Source organism: Puma concolor, chromosome B2 (genome assembly GCF_028749965.1).
Source record: "Puma concolor isolate L17-30 chromosome B2, mPumCon1.1.hap2, whole genome shotgun sequence".
NCBI classification, from domain to species: domain Eukaryota; kingdom Metazoa; phylum Chordata; class Mammalia; order Carnivora; family Felidae; genus Puma; species Puma concolor.
In genome coordinates this window covers 125,950,911-125,967,014 of record NC_141671.1, presented here as the reverse complement: position 1 = coordinate 125,967,014, position 16,104 = coordinate 125,950,911, and the positions used below count along the sequence as shown (strand labels likewise).

The window sequence follows — 16,104 nt, the reverse complement described above, 5'->3', positions numbered from 1 at the left end:
ACTTTGCATCCACTCGACTACAACCTGGCACCTGTCTTGGGTTCCTCCGAGCCCAGAGCGTGGCGGCGCCCAGGCTCTTCTAGAGGCCTCCCGCGGGCTCCCGAGGGTTTCTGCTTTCCCGCCCCTCAACTGTTTAGCTAGTCCCATTGACAAAACACAGCAAGGGGGAAGAAAGATCGCGCCGACCTCCGCCCTGGAACCGAAGGTTCCAAACTCCAGGCCTCCTTCCTCTTTATCCCCAGAATCCACCGAGCACTGGCCCGCAGTGCCCACGCGCGCACGCCTACGGGGCTCTCCAAATCCTTTCCCTGCAGAACACGCGCGCCCACACAAACACACGTTGTTTCTTATTCGACCCTCAGCACCGGCTTTCCCCACCCCGTGGACCCACCGGCCCCAGCCCAGTGGCGCCGAGCTGCAGATGCTACCCGCCTCTGCGCGCCAGCTCCCGACCGGGACTGCCCCACCCGCTTCTGTTAGCGCCAGGGTCCGGGGGCTGCGGGGTAGCCCCGGCAGGAACAATCTCTCTGGAGTTCTTGGGAACCCTTCCTATCTCTAACTCCCTCCCTGGCTACTCCGCCACTGTTCCTCCCCTCCCCTTGGTTGGGTTTTTGTTTTTGGTTTTTTTTTTGGTTTTTTTTTTTTTTTTTTTTTTTTGGTGTTGTTTGTTTGTTTTCCTCAGGTCCAGGTCTAAGAAGTTAGAGAATTGTGCAAAGCAAATTCTTTCAGTAATCTATTTAAACGAGGGAAAAGAGAGAAAGAAAGAAAGAGAAAGAAAGAAAAAGAAAGAAAGAAAGAAAGAAAGAAAGGAAAGGAAAGGAAAAAGAAAAAAGAAAAGAAAAGAAAAGAAAAGAAAAGAAAAGAAAAGAAAAGAAAAGAAAAGAGAAAAGAAAAGAAAACCCATCCCTATAACAGTGTCGGGGCAAGCCCTTCACCACAAACGGAGGTCCCATTGCAATTAGGCCAGAAGGGCTCAATAAACAAAATGAACACCGTATTAGTGTTTAGGAAAAGAGACCTAATAACCAACCAGTTCAGACAGTGCCCAGCGACACGAGGTCCCCCTCTCCCTCCACCCCCGCGCCCACCCCCTGGCGCGGGGAACCTGCCCTCCAACCGCATCTCTGGCCTTGACACCGTTCCATTAGGACTTCTTTTGCTCACATTCCCCAAAACTTGGGAGTAGCTATGAAGAAAAGAGAATGTTTCAGTTTCTCTCTAGAAACCCAGAGGAATCTCCGACTGCCTGGCTCCCTTTCCTTCTGGCGGTTGGTTCCTTAGGTGTGATTTGGTTAGGGAAATTTGGGGGGGGGGGGAGGAGGGGGAGGGAAGTAAAAAAAAAAAAATCCAGGAAGGAGCGAGCTGGAGCGGTGAGTGTGTCAATCAGAGAGGGTTTTGTGCCTTGGGGCTCCTAGCGGTTCGGAGCAGAGGTGTCCCAGGGCGGCCCCACAATGAATATGAATAGGAATCCTTGCAAAATGGGACAGCAAAGCGCACCGCCCTGAATGACGGCACGTCGTCCTAACCAGCCCAGGATAGATAGGAGGGTTCCTTTTGTCTCTTTTCTCCGCCGCAGCTCTATAAAAGCCCCTCTTTTTCAGCGTGAGGTTAGTCCCAGCAAACACCAACCCGCTGTCCAGGAAACAGCCTAACCGGAGAGAAGGGAGTGGGGAGGGAGAGAGGCGGGGAAAGGCAGTGCCTCAGCTTTTCTTCTCAAGTCTTGCCACTGAGAAGTGGGTCGCTGGGCTGTGCAGATTTTTTTTTTTTTTAATTTCAAGATTTTCCTTAATTTCCCACCTAAAGCCTCCCCGCGGTAGGGCCGCATCCCCCGTAATAAAATGAATTCTGATTCGAGCTCTGTCTCCAGCAGAGCTTCATCGCCGGACATGGATGAGATGTATCTGAGGGAACACCACCACCGCCACCACCACCACCAGGAGAGCCGTCTCAACTCGGTCTCCTCCACGCAGGGCGACATGGTGCAGAAGATGCCCGGGGAAAGCCTCTCGCGGGCCGGCGCCAAGGCCACCGGCGAGAGCAGCAAGTACAAAATCAAGAAGCAGCTGTCGGAGCAGGACCTACAGCAGTTGAGGCTGAAGATCAACGGTCGGGAGCGCAAGCGGATGCACGACCTAAACCTCGCCATGGACGGGCTTCGAGAGGTCATGCCCTACGCGCACGGGCCCTCGGTGCGCAAGCTCTCCAAGATCGCCACTCTCCTGCTGGCCAGAAACTACATCCTCATGCTCACCAGCTCCCTGGAGGAGATGAAGAGGTTGGTTGGCGAGATCTACGGGGGCCACCACTCTGCCTTCCACTGCGGGACCGTGGGCCACTCGGCCGGCCACCCCGCGCACGCCGCCAACGCGGTGCACCCCGTGCACCCCATCCTGGGCGGCGCGCTCTCGTCCGGCAACGGCTCGTCGCCGCTGTCCGCCGCCTCGCTGCCGGCCATCGGCACTATTCGACCTCCCCACTCGCTGCTCAAGGCGCCCTCCACGCCGCCCGCGCTGCAGCTGGGCAGCGGCTTCCAGCACTGGGCCGGGCTGCCCTGCCCCTGCACCATCTGCCAGATGCCGCCGCCGCCGCACCTTTCCGCTCTCTCCACCGCCAACATGGCTCGGCTGTCGGCCGAGTCCAAGGACTTGCTCAAGTGAGCAGAGGACGGCCCGGCAGCTGCCCAGGATGAGGGGAGAGAGGCGGGAGGGACTGCGGTGTCGGGCCGGGAGGGGAGAGGGAGGCTGAGCACTCGCTCGGCCGGCGGGAGGGTGAGCGCGGGGTCCCGCGGCCTCCCACTCCGTCGGAGATCTCAGACTCCGCTTGACCTCCCGGAGGGAAAGGACCAAAACCAAACTGCAATTTCTAGGTGGTAACGAAGGGGGACTCGAACCAGACTTCGTGTGTTTTGCATGCATGCTTCTTTTCCCCATGCCGCGCCAGTGCTTCTCACTTACATAGGCTCTTGTCAAAACTGCATTCGTTGTGTAAAGACGGGATCGGTGTGGTCAAAAACTTGCGAAGGGACTTTAGAGTTGGCTTTCTCTGGCTCTGTGTTCTCACCTTGGAAAAGACAACATCCCTTTTGTGCAAAAACAGATGTAAATATTTCCTGGAGATGGATGCAATTACGATTGTCACTATCTCTCCGCAGTTGTTTTTCTAGAGACGTTGAGAGAGAGAGAGAGAGAGAGAGAGAGAGAGAGAGATCAAGACCCAAGTTTTGAATCTCAACCCCGGTCCAGGGCATGACATCTCTTATGTGGGTTTTCCTTAAGACGCAGTGTAGGTCAAAAGAATGCATGCAAGCTTCTAAATGAATCTTCTCGAAACATGTTGTGCAGGCCATGATGCCATTTTCCTTGTAACAAGGATTTATTAGTGAATTCTCCGAAGTATCCATATATCTGTCTGTGGTTGTATGAAATGAAAAAAAGGGGGCAGAGTGCAAAGACCCAAACTCACGCACAAGCGCTTCTTCCCCCACCCCACCCCCTCTGAACTCCATTCCCAAACTCCATCCCAAGGCTGTTCTAGGGGCCAGCTATTGCCAGAGCCTGGGCTCCCTCTACTAGCTTGCCCCATCCCCCCCTCCCCCCTTGCTCAGCGATTCTGCATGCGGGGTTGGCTCTCTCTATCATCAGCTTTGAAAAGTTATCATGGTTTGGGGAGGGGTGCCGTTTTTATTTTCCTGAACATTTGCTTGAAATATTTTGTTAGGGCCTCAAAGACAATACCTGTCTTTATTTTTTATATATTCTTGATAACTATGATATATTTATTAATAACCAGTGTTTCTGGATGAGATTTCAAATAAAAAAGAACCTTTAAATCCTGGCTTTGCCTTTGCCTAAGATTTTTGAAGATGGGGGTAGTGGATAAGGAATACGTGGACCCAGTAAGGTGTACCTGGCAGTGGGTGAGAGATTTTGAGTGGGTGGGCAGATACAAAGACTTTTCTCTGGTCTTTCACAGGTTAAAAAGGTCAGATAAATTGGTGTTAATTATTACAACCAGATGTCTTTCAGTTAGGAGCATTGTCCACACTGGTAGCCTTGTGATATTTGAGCTCCTTATTTCTCTGCAGTAATCAGGCGCTCATAAACTCAGCAATTGAGATTTTAAAAAAGTAATCTGAAAACCCAGAGTGACAGGAAATGTGAGGCAGTGGCCGCACCGCTGTGTTGACAACTGGCAGGAACGAAGCAGTAAGTTAAGTTCTTTTCACTTTATGGTGGCCGTGTGGCCTTTGAAAAAAAAAATAAGCAGGTTAAAATCCACTATATGTTTGAAAAGTCCACGAAGAGGGCGTCCTAGAAAATAATCAAGTACCCACACTTCCCCCTGCCCCCTGGGCAGTGGGCCCCGGAGAGAAAGGGAAGGCCACGCCGCTTTGTAAGGTGAGCTCAGGATGAGGCCAACCACTTCTTAAGTCCTAGCATCTGGAAGATTTATAGCAGTAATTCTCCCTTCTTGCCTCCGTTAGATTGCAGGTCTGATTAGATGAAAACATTGGGCATCTTCTACATAAATGATGGCTAAAACAGGGGTCATTTTAACCAATTCCTTCCCTCTCTTCATCCCTCACCAATTCCGTAACACTTCCAAATAGTTTGTACAAGCAAAAGTAATCCAGCAAGAGGGTTTTGTTTGTTTGTTTGTGCAGGACACGGAATCAAGTCCTAGTGATGGTGACTCCCATGGCAGAAACCTGTATTTCTCACTAAGGAAAAATGGAAACCTGACTGAAATATACCACCTCGGAATTGGTCTCTGGGTTAGATGTAACATCACCGGCAGCTGGTTGAGGCTTAAACTCCTCTTCAAGAGGGGAAGCTGATGGTTTTCACCGCAGAGCAACAGAGCTGTGTCTCCCCAGGATCCGGCAGGGAGAGCACATCTAGGAATTTTCTGCCCTTTCCTCCCTAGGCTCCCCACTGCCTGCCCTTGGGAGGGCATCTCTGTGGGTCCCGGTTCTACTGAACTCAGTCTCCTCCAACTCCCCCATCCCCTCAAGCTCCCCCACTGCCAGGGAGAAAGACCAAAGTGAGGGTCTCCAGTGGAGGCTGCTTATTTCCCCTGGTTTTCGGCAGACAAATGGGGGAATAATCGTCTGTTTCCCAAGTGTGATTCATTTCTCTGGGTGAGGAAAGAGCTGTTGAGGATTTATCTGAAACCAACACAAGGCAGCCCTCCAGCCTTTCCGGGTGAGCTTATTATTTAAAAAGGGGAGGGAGGGAGAAGTTTCATCAATCAGGAAAACGACTTTCCCCTGAGCTACTTGCTTCTTTGGAGTCCCGTTTCCAAAGGCCTGGTCTTGGGGGAAGACCACAGCAGCGCTGACCACTGGCTTCGAGATGAGCTTCATCCCTTCTCTAGAGCTGAAGCTTAAAGGAGAAAAGCCACACTCCTTACACCAGGGAATGGTGAATTTTGAGGTGGTGCTGCCTGTCCAATCCCTTTAGATACATCCGGTGGTCAATTTAAAGAGCCGTTAAGGTCTATTTTCATGGGAAACTACACTCAAGGAACCACCAAGGCGAGGGAATCCTATCTTGAATTATCCAACCGAAGCAGGAAGGAGACACTGCTTCCAACGTTGGGAAGTTCCCCTAGCCAGGCTGAACTCCTCTGTTACAAAAACTCCTTTGGGCTAGAGACTGGGAGGAAGGATTCCTTTAAGAACAGGACAGGAACTCACGGAGAAAAATGATTTGAGAGCCAGATTGTTTGGATTTTCTTGATTCTTCGGGAAGAAACATTAGCCACCGGCCTCCAGGGAAAGGTCTTGTCCCCGAGCAAGCTGGTCCGCTTGGGGATGTGACTTTGCAGGCGACTCTTGCCTGCAATTCCCGTTAAATTCGCGAATTACTGACGCCAACAGCAAAAGTATATGTCCGCCAAGGTGAAAAAAGGTTCTTGACCCGATTTCCCCCCCCCTTGTAAATTTGCCCCTTTCTCGAAAGTTCTGAAGTCTAAGGCGGTTTTTAATTCAATCTAGAAACGCGACAAGGATTCCTTCATTCCAGAAATCGCATTTAAAAGAACAGAGAAATGAAATCCTCGTGGGCGGTGATAGCTTGAGGAGTCCTGCACTCTATAAAAGCCTCGCGGGTCTTTAAGCAGGTGGCCGAACTTTAAGGGCGGGAGAAAGTCACATTTAGAAAGGGAAAGCATGCCGGCTTTAGCTGGGTACAGTAGAACTTTATTTCTAAGGAACACAGCTCCCTTCCCAAGGTTCTGGGACCTTGGGTTTATATCTCCAGGAAGGGCTGGGGGAGGCGGCCCAAGGTTTCCTAACTCCTACAGGAAGAGGACTTGGGTGTCTTCAAACTTTTTTTTCCTCCTAAGTGGCTGGGTCAAGCGAAGATTCATAGCCTCCACTGACACCCTTAGCAGAAATTGCAAAAGCCCGGATTCTCTGAGCGTCTCGCTCAGCCAACAAGATTTAACTGCCTCTCCAGGTCTCTTCTGGGAACTCTGGGCCCCACTCTCGTCCTCCCACCTCCCGTCTGAAGGGTGGACTCCCAACCTGCCCCCCCTCCCCCCCTCCCCCCCCCCCCTCGCTCCCACCTCTCTGCCGCCCTTGGGCGCTGGGGACAGGCCTCGGGGCCTGGGCACCGGTGGAACCTCGGCGACCCCGTGGGCGCCCCAGCAGAAGCTCAGCCTCACCCCTCCCCGGCTCTGGAGGTATCCAGAGCTGCAGGAGTTAGTCCCTGGCTCGCAGGGTCCCAGTCCCTGCATCTCTCCCTCGGACCCTTGTCCCGAGGCCCGAGGCCACCCCATGCCCGCGGCTCTCGGCCGGAGCAGGAAAGGGGAGTAGTGAGGAGGGGACGTCGGGACCAGGCGCCGACCTAGGCCGCCGGGGAGGTGGGCGGCTCCTGGTTAGCTCGCCCCGCTCCGCCCAGGCTTGGGGAGCTCAGCTAGAGCAGGAGGCGCGGCAGAAGGGCGCTGGAAGCGTCCTCAGAGAGAAGTGGGCCGAGGTGGGGCGGCAGGTGAACTAGACGCACCCTCTTCTTCCGCCTGCTTCTCCGCAAACCCGCAGGAGAATGGGCGTCCCTACCTCTCCACCTCGCAGTTTCTGAGCCTCTCCTGTACCCACTTCCCTGACAAGCAGGGTTTGGGAGGAGCCCAAACCGGAAGGTTCAGGTCTACGGCATCGCTTTTTAGTGGTGTGTCCGTTTTCAGTGAACCCTTCCCGGGGAGGCGAGGTCGCCGGGCTGCGAGGGGGCCAGCGAGGGTGGGTGCGGGGAAGGGCGCGGGGAAGAGGGCGAGAGCAGTGGCGACCTCGGGACCCGCTCGGGGCCAGACTCCCGCGGTGCCACCCACCCGCTGGGCGCGTGGCCCCTCCCTCCGCGCTCCTGCACCGGGTGGCGATGAGCCACGAGCCCAGCCGGCGTCAGGGCCCCGCGCTGCAGAAACTGTCCCGGAACTTTGCATCAGGTTCTGGGGCCTCACGCAGAAGGGGTCGGCGCCGAGACTACAGCTTGTTCAGGTTGGGGCCTCGTCTCGTGGGAAGTGACAGTCCCCGCGCCCTGACCTCCGACTCTGGCAGGCTGAGGGAGCCGGGGGCACAGGTAACAAAAGGCAGATAAACGAGGGAGGGACGTCGCCGAGCTAGGCCCAACCCAGACGGCGCCAACGCTTGCAAGTGTCTCGAAATACCTAAGCATTTATGGAAACTGGGAGGGAGAAAAACCAGCAGCAGTGACAACAAACAAATCTAAACTCGGACCGAGAGCTGCAGGAGCGCTTTTCCCTTTCTGTTCCCTGAGCCCCCCAAGCCCAGCCCCGCGCTGACGGTTTGTAAAGTTTGCTAAGGAGATGCGGTCCGGGTCTGCCCGGGTGGCCCCGGCTGTAGCGCCTACACCAGCCACCTTTCCTCGCTGGGGACCTCACCGAGGAGCAGGCGCCCCGCTCTCCGCGGCGGACCCGGGCCACAGCCCCCGGCATCGAGTCCCTGCTTCTGATCCAAACTCCGGCCTTGCCCGGGCTCCTGCACCGAAGTGTGGACTCTATCCGCACAGCCAGCGCTGGGGAGAGAAAGTTCAATACGTCCGGGTAGTGGGCCCTAGGGAATAGGAGCCGGGGCTGCTGGGCTGAAGCCCCAGAGAAGGGGGTGGGGAGACGCAGACCTGGGCACTCAAAGCTGGGGCCTGGACGTTGCTGCGGTGTCCTGGGGTTCAAGTGGCAGCAGAGTGGCTGGGGTTCTCATTCCCCAGGAGGACAGGGAGGAGACAGGGCCTAAGGCTCTGTGAGGTAACTTTCGAGTAGCGGCTCCCGAAAGTTTTTGGGGTTTCGTCTGGCCCTGACTTGATACCGGGCGGCCTTTCCCTCGCAGTCTGCTCCGGACAACTCGGAGAGTGCAGGAGCCAGGGTCTGATCTGATCTGGGGCGCCGCAATTTACATGCAACATGCAAGTGCCTGAGCCTCTCAAGGACGCTTCATCTCCCCTGGGGCCTGGAAAACTCCAGAAGCCCTGTTCTGAGAGGGACCCCCTCCGCTTTCTGCAGGGCTGCGGTGCCCGGGAAAGCATCTTTGCCAAAGGCAGAATTCTGAACCGCACGCGAGGAGATAGAGGTTGGAGCAAGCACATTTCATGGAGACTCTTCTCTCCTCCTGGTTATTCAACTGCCCCCACCCTCACCCCGCTTGTCTGTTCCGGGAAAGGACGAGGAAATTCACATCAGTTCCAACCCACGTAAACATAGAGCGCTCGAGCGCACCCCAGCAAAGTGAGCCTTGACGCTGGGTCCCGGGGCGTTTCCTCCGCTTCAGCAATGAACACTTTCTGGGTGCTTTGGCTGTGCCAGAAGCATCAGGGGCACAATGATGAGCACAAAAGCAAGAAAAGTGCGCATTCAAATGCGGAAGGGCCCCCACTTCAAGGCCCTCAGAGCCTTGCGAGAAAAGACAGGTCACCTAAGCCCGGCGGTAAAAAGTCCCCTGGCCGCACAAAACACGAGCGCTGCGAACCACGTTCTCCTAGAGGCCTTTTCAGATGCTAGAACGCTCGCTGCGCATTCCCTCTCCCAGATAGAAAGGACAGGAGCAGATGCCTTTGATTAATATGGAAATAAAAAGAAGCAATGGTGGCAGTACTTATTTTCTTAGCAGTTGTTTAGAGATTTATTGACACTGAGATAAACTTCAGTCTGGGGCATCTCCGTAATTCATGTCTCCATTAGTTATTACCAAATGAGCAAATCGTTTTTCTTTTCACTGGTTTTTAAAAGAAAAAGTAAAAGGAGGGGGAGGTTGGGAGACATCTTTTTTTAATGGGATTAGAGTCATTATCTTCCTGTCTCCGTGGGTCCCTGAGCTACAGAAGCCAGCCTCTCGACTCCGGAGTTCACCAGGCTGTGTTCCAAACATAAAACAATCCTGTAATTTCCTTCAAGAACAAAAGTTTTCCAAGAAATGACCTGCACAGTGTCCCCCTCAATAAAGCAGAATTGACTTAATGGTCTGTTAATTACTCCATCCCTGCAGGGGGAGGGAAGCTTCCGAAAGGATGGCTACAAACCCTCCGTTGATTGAAGCCGGGGTCTGTCCCCAAATGTACAGCTGGGGCTGAGCCATTGAAATCCCAGACAAAACAAAATCCCTGATAAATAATCCCACCTAGCACACAAAGATTCAGCATAACAATTGTTGAATCTTTGCTGGATCCTCAGAGAAGATCCGAGGGAGCACTTTGGGGCTTCCGGCAGTCTTTAAAGCTTGAGGCCAGGGGTTCCTCCACGGAAGTTAAAGAAGATCTTGTAGGACCTTCCTGTCCCCGTATCCTCGCTTGTCGCATTTCTTTATCTTTTTTGAGACTCTGACTATTCTTTGATCCAATCTTTTTTTAAAAAATACTAATTACAGTTTATTTCATCAGTGAACACATTTTAGTTTGGTCATCTTTTCCATCTTTTCTCTATTAATAATTTAAACCTAAGAAGAAAAATTTGAGTGTCATAGTAAATACGGAATAAAGTAGAGAATCAAAATTTAGGAGGTAGATTTGGGTTAATATTCTCCATGACTTTTCGCATCTGTAAGGTGAATATGTTAGTCATGCAAGTACATATGTTTCTAAAATAAAAAAGTTATAAACTCTACTTAAGCCCAAGCAAAACTGAGCAATCATTTAGTGGATTTGGCATTAGAGATAGTTAAGCAGAAAAATTCGATTTTTAAAGCGCCTCTTTAAGGAAGTCAATACACATAAAACATTTATTTTCTACACTAATTGACAAAGTATCAGTTTCAATTTGCTCTCCATTTGGCCATTGTGGACTCATCTAAAAAATTTTTTTTAATTTTATTTATTTTTGAGAGACAGAGTGTGAGCAGGGGAGGGGCAGAGAGAGAGGGAGACACAGAATCGGAAGCAGGCTCCAGGCTCTGAGCTGTCAGCACAGAGCCCGATGCTGACTCCCAAACTGTGAGATCATGACCTGAGCCTATGTGGATTGCTGAGCCCACTGAGCCACCCAGGCACCCCATAGGGGCCCGTTTAAATAACACATAGCAGAAAAATGAAATGGGGCAACTCTAGAGGTGGACTATGGAAGTGATCAAGATGTGGGCATGACCCGCTTTGAAAATCAGTTCTTGGGGCACCTGGGTGGCTCAGTCGGTTAAGCGGCCGACTTCAGCTCAGGTCATGATCTCACGTCCGTGAGTTCGAGCCCCACGTCGGGCTCTGGGCTGATGGCTCAGAGCCTGGAGCCTGCTTCCGATTCTGTGTCTCCCTCTCTCTCTGCCCCTCCCGCGTTCATGCTCTGTCTCTCCGTGTCTCAAAAATAATAAATAAACATTAAAAAAAAAACTCAAAAAAAAAAAAAAAAGAAAATCAGTTCTTTGTCTGAAGTAGACAATAGCAGAAAGAGTCTGTCAAGGCATCAGGTTTGCTGTATCCACCATCACTTAAGGATCATTTGTTGATGGAAGCTACAGACGACTGGACCCAGTGTGGTATGTGAGCTAATCAATAGAAGGCACGGACATGAGGAAGGTTAGCTCAAAGGTGATTGGCATCAGATTTGTGCCCATAATTGTGTTTCACTGAGACTTGTGGCAAACATACGCTTTTCTGTCGTTGGAAGAGTGTAAAGATCGAGTGACTCAAGAACAGATTAATCACTTAAACTCAGCTTGACTTCCAGTCAATGTTGACCTTATGTTTTGGTTTTCCAAATGGCTAGCTGTTCATCCCACTTACGTGAGAAAGGGGATCCAGATACAGGGGACAGACTGTGATCTCTGTAGCCCCAGTAGTGTTCTTCCTTTCAGTAAAACCCATACAAAAGTCCATCTTTGCATGTGTACTCCACGGTGTTCTCAGGACCCGGACTTTTCCCCACGGTACCCTATAACCAACAGACAACTATGAAAGCGAGAAGGCATACTAGAAGTAGAGGAGGCAATTTGTTTGCAATTTTTACTAGGATTATAAGATGAATAAGTCAGACTCCAAGATTGAATAAAGTACAGTTTTAGAAATTATAGTGACCGTGCAAGGGAGAGAAGCGTTCATTTCCTTTTTTCTGCTTTGCAGAGATTAATGCCATCAGTTATTAACGCTCCTCCCCAAAGAGCATTTTGACTTGCAGATGTTTTTTGTTGTTGTTTTGTTGTTGTTTTTTAACCCTTAGGCACTTGATTTTCTAGCATTTCCTTAACCTGTGGAGTGTTCTTTCCAAGGCTCTTCACTGAGACCTTTGCTCTCTTCGGGGCCACAGAGTACATTGACTTAGGACAAGTAACTTTCATCATGATTGGTATGGACAAGTTTTAAAGTAGAAAATATGAAGAAACATGCACTGTAGTTTTCATAGTAAATATTAGGTCTCAATACAAAGAATTTACTAGGGAACTGTAATTTGAGGAAAACACTAAGAGTAAAATCTTTTGGGAACATATTAAAAATGGAGAGAACTATTTTTTTTTGGGGGGGGGACAATAGTTTTATTTACAATTCCATCGAATGCGAACATGTCCTTAAACTGGCTGATGCTGATTGAACTGAAGCATGACCAGAGAGGAGGGAGGTAAAAATGGATAGGAGAGCACTCTTCTAATTGTGGCTCCGTGAACTCTCACTCTATAGACCCTAAACCTCATCGAAGGGGACAGTGACAGATGAGATGTTTTCCTTATAGTTATTCATTTGACCACTCTTTTCTTTTTCTAGAATTAACTTCCTTTGAAATTTTTTGTGGAGTTTACTTATATAAAATATATACCATCATGGTATAAAAGGATGTTCTAGAGTTTGTTGAAACTAAAATTCGTTCCCTGAAATCCAGTGTTTCTCCACCCTTTAGGCTTGAAAGAAAAAAATCATTCATGAGAGATGGGGGTATAGAATTAGCCAAGAAGAGATGAAATGGATTTATTCAGTGGGGCAGGTAAGGCAGGAAGCATGGTGGCCACCTTTTAAAAAATGCAAGAAATTTCTCAGGACACCTGGGTGGCTCAGTCGGTTGGGTGTCTGACTTGGGCTCAGGTCATGATCTCAAGGTTTGTGGGTTCAAGCCCCGGGTCAGCGTCTGTGCTGACAGCAAAGGAACTTGTTGGTTTACTTCCAAGAGATAAAAGCTTTATGTGTGATTTTCTCTTTCTCCTCCGTCTTCCTCTTTAATTTTCTTTTCTTCCTCTATTCCACTATCTTGCTTTTCAATGATCTCATCTTCCTGCTTTCTTCTTCCTCTCTGCTTCCAGTCTCTACTTTATTCTCCCTTCCAGTTTATCACTCCGCTCTATTTGTCTGCTTCCTTTTGCCACTTCATTGCTTTAGGGGAGCATGAGGTTTGCGGTCCCTTAGCCTTGCACACACGAAATTTGCCTGCTCCGCCAGCAAGTTTTGGCTTCTAGGAAGCCCCAGTGCTCTTAGAATATCTTTACTCGCAGTCTGTATTATGTTACAGAAAACCGAGCTCCAGGGAAGGTTGTTCCAGAACCAAAGGATTTCCAAAGATCTTAGTTTTCAAAAGCAGCATTATCACGAGCATGCTAGGTGACGGGGTATGTTTTAACTTAAAGGAAATATTTATATTAGCAATTATAGCAAACAGCGAATGGCACGCTATCATTTGAGACAAAGCCACTGTCTAATCCTTTCTCCCATACAGACACGGTTGTGTCTTGGATGTGTATGAAATGTAAAAATCCTTGTAAAATAAGCAGTGTTGCTTTTGTGTGGACCTATTTCTAATTTACATATGGATTGTATTGTAGCCCTCCTTCTGTTTCTTCTTTCCCCACTCAACTTTATGTTTTCAGATCTATCCATCTTGCTCCCCACTTTTTAATGTTTATTTATTTTTGAGAGAGAGAGAGAGAGACAGAATGTGAGCTGGGGAGGGGCAGAGAGAGAGGGAGACACAGAATCAGAAGCAGGCTCCGGGCTCTGAGCTGTCAGCACAGAGCCCGACATGGGGCTCAAACCCATGAACCATGAGATCATGACCTGAGCTGAAGTTGGACGCTCAACTCACTGAGCCACCGAGGTGCCCCTTGCTCCCCACTTTTTAAATTGAGATATATTTGACATACATCATCATGTGTAAGTTTAAGGTGTACAATGGATTGATTTGATACAGTTATTTGGCCATATGATTGCCCTTGTAGCATTAACTATCACCTCTATTGCTTTACATAATTATGATTTGCTTCTAATGTTGAAAACGATTTAGATCAATCACTTAGCAAGTTTAATGTTTATCATATAGTTTTGTTGGCTGTAATCATTGTACTATGTGTTGGGTCTCTAGGACTTATTTATCTACTAGTTACAAATACGTAGCATTTTTTACTTTTGGCTTCTGCTAAGTACTCCCATACTGTGTCCCTCGCATGTATCACATATACTGCAGTAGACTGTATATAGTCTAGCATCTGTTCAAGAATTATCTGTATTTATGTGTGTGTGTGTGTGTGTGTGTGTATTCTCAAGATATATAACCAATATCCTTTGCTCATTTTTCCATAAAAAAAAGCCTTTTTGTTTTTTAAGAATTTCTTGTGTAACTTAGATATGAGAAGTTTTAAATATAACGATGATCTTCTCCCACACTAATACCTTAATTTTGTGTTTTGTTTTTTTCTATACATGGTACCCCAATTTTCTCAACATTGTATGCTGCACACCTGTTCTTTCCCTATTGATTTCTGGTAGTACCTTCTCTTATATCAAGTTTCGATATATTCATGGGTCTGTTTCTGAACCCTCTATTCTATGCCATTGATATATTAGTCTGTTTCTATGCCATTACCAGCGTATTGTTATTCTTATGACTTAGTATTTTCTCTCTCCTTCTTTTTTTTAAAGATTTTATTTTTAAGTAATCTCTATACCCAATGCGGAGCTTGAACTCACAACCCCAAGATCTAGGGTCTCATGCTGTACTGATTGAGCCAGCCAGGCACCCCATATCTCTTAATATATAGTAAAGTGAATCCAGGGAGAATAAATTTTTCACAGGATGGTCTTATTTGATTCCAAACTGAATACATTCTAGGTCAACTGGAATAATGATTTTTTTTCTTTTAAATTCAATGCTGATATTATTACAAGATTTTTATCACCTGTTTCTTTAGGTGGTAGAGTGTTGGTGGGAGATGACATACATGTATATGCGGGCCTCTTGGAGTTATTATAATAATTTTATTTTTTCATTCTTTTTTCTCAACCTCAAAGCTAGTAATCATGGGCAAGAATTCTCAAGCTTCCTGGCCTCCTATTTGAGACAGATCAGTGCCTTATTAGTCTGGGCTTAGAAGCAAGTTTCCCCTTAATTATAAAGGTGCAGAGATAATGCTCATTATTATATTCCACTATATTTTATATTCTACATTATTATATACCTATTATACTGTGTCTTTTACAGTAAGTAGTAAAGATTTTTCTTAAGAAAGAACTTCCTGCTCATTCTGAAAGAATACTTTGCAGATGGATTCAAATCTAAATGGAAGCCTTTCAAACCCTATTGCCTGGCACACTTATTTCCACCTTACTCCCCATTACCTAGCCTAATCCAATCTTTGCTTCCCAGCTTACTCTTACTTCCCTGGGGAGCCTGGGCGAGCAGTACTTAACCCTCCCATGTGTTCCTCGAGCCCAATGTACTTTCCCTTCACAGAGCTCACCACCTGGAGTCATTTGCTTGTCTTTCTCTCCCACCGGAATGTGAACTCTATAAGTCAGGACCCAGCAAAGTGTCTGGAACATCTTAGGTGCATAAAGAACATTTTGCAAATCCACTGAATGAGAAATATTACCATTGGATGGGTAACTGTATCGGTTTCCCTTCTAACTATGAGATGTGATAACCATATGATACCAAATCACAAAGTCTAAATCAGATTTTTAAGTCCAGATACATTTATTTCTATTTTAAAAATATAGCTACATTGGAAAAGGGGATCTTATCACATATGCTTCTAGGTACTTTTTGGGCTAGAAAACAACTTTATAACTTAAAGTTGTTTAATTATAGATAAAATTAAGAGGCGAGATCCACCTTATTACCCTCACTGCTTCATTTTCTGTGTGTTTTATTAATAGTCGCTGCCTTTTAATGAATAACATGCAGTGCTATTCCATTTATTCTCTCAATAATCTGTCAAGATAGTATCGGTAGCTGCTTTCTACAGATGAAGAGAGTAAGAGAATGGACAGGGTGCCCGGGCCATAAATTGTACAACTGCATTTTGAACCCTGTGCTCTCTTACTTCAAAGTTGGTGCTACTTAAAAGCTCTCTTATATTTTTGTAAATATCCTTTTGATCTATTTCTTTGGCTTCTCCCTCTCCTTCCTGGGAGTCATGTTGATGGTAACTTACATAAGTTTTTCATCCTTTCCAGTGGCTTCCACTGCCTTCATAATGAGGCCTTGTTTCCAGAGAATCATCAGGTGTCCTGGCATGTTTTTTTTTTTTTTTTTTTCTCTAGTCATTCACTCCTTCAGTGAGCTTTGCCCTGCTCTGGGTACCGTGCTGGGTTCTGGGGGAACAGCATGGAATAAGAAAGATGTGATGTTGGCACTCAAGACGCTTACAAGCCAGTGGGGAAAATAATCAAGCAAATGACAAAACAGTGTGCTAAATGCTAT

At 48.1% G+C, this 16,104-nt stretch overlaps 1 protein-coding gene across 1 annotated transcript; it reads left to right on the top strand.

Moving 5' to 3' along the window:
- The first annotated feature begins 1,416 nt into the window (after positions 1 to 1,416).
- Positions 1,417 to 3,834, top strand: OLIG3 (oligodendrocyte transcription factor 3). The gene has a single exon (XM_025925800.2). The coding sequence runs from the start codon at positions 1,839 to 1,841 to the stop codon at positions 2,655 to 2,657; it is 819 nt and encodes a 272-aa protein (XP_025781585.1). The 5' UTR covers positions 1,417 to 1,838; the 3' UTR covers positions 2,658 to 3,834.
- Positions 3,835 to 16,104: the final 12,270 nt, after the last annotated feature.

Coding starts and splice junctions, on each gene's coding strand:
- OLIG3 (XM_025925800.2), top strand. CDS start 1,839: ATGAATTCTGATTCGAGCTCTGTCTCCAGCAGAGCTTCATCGCCGGAC.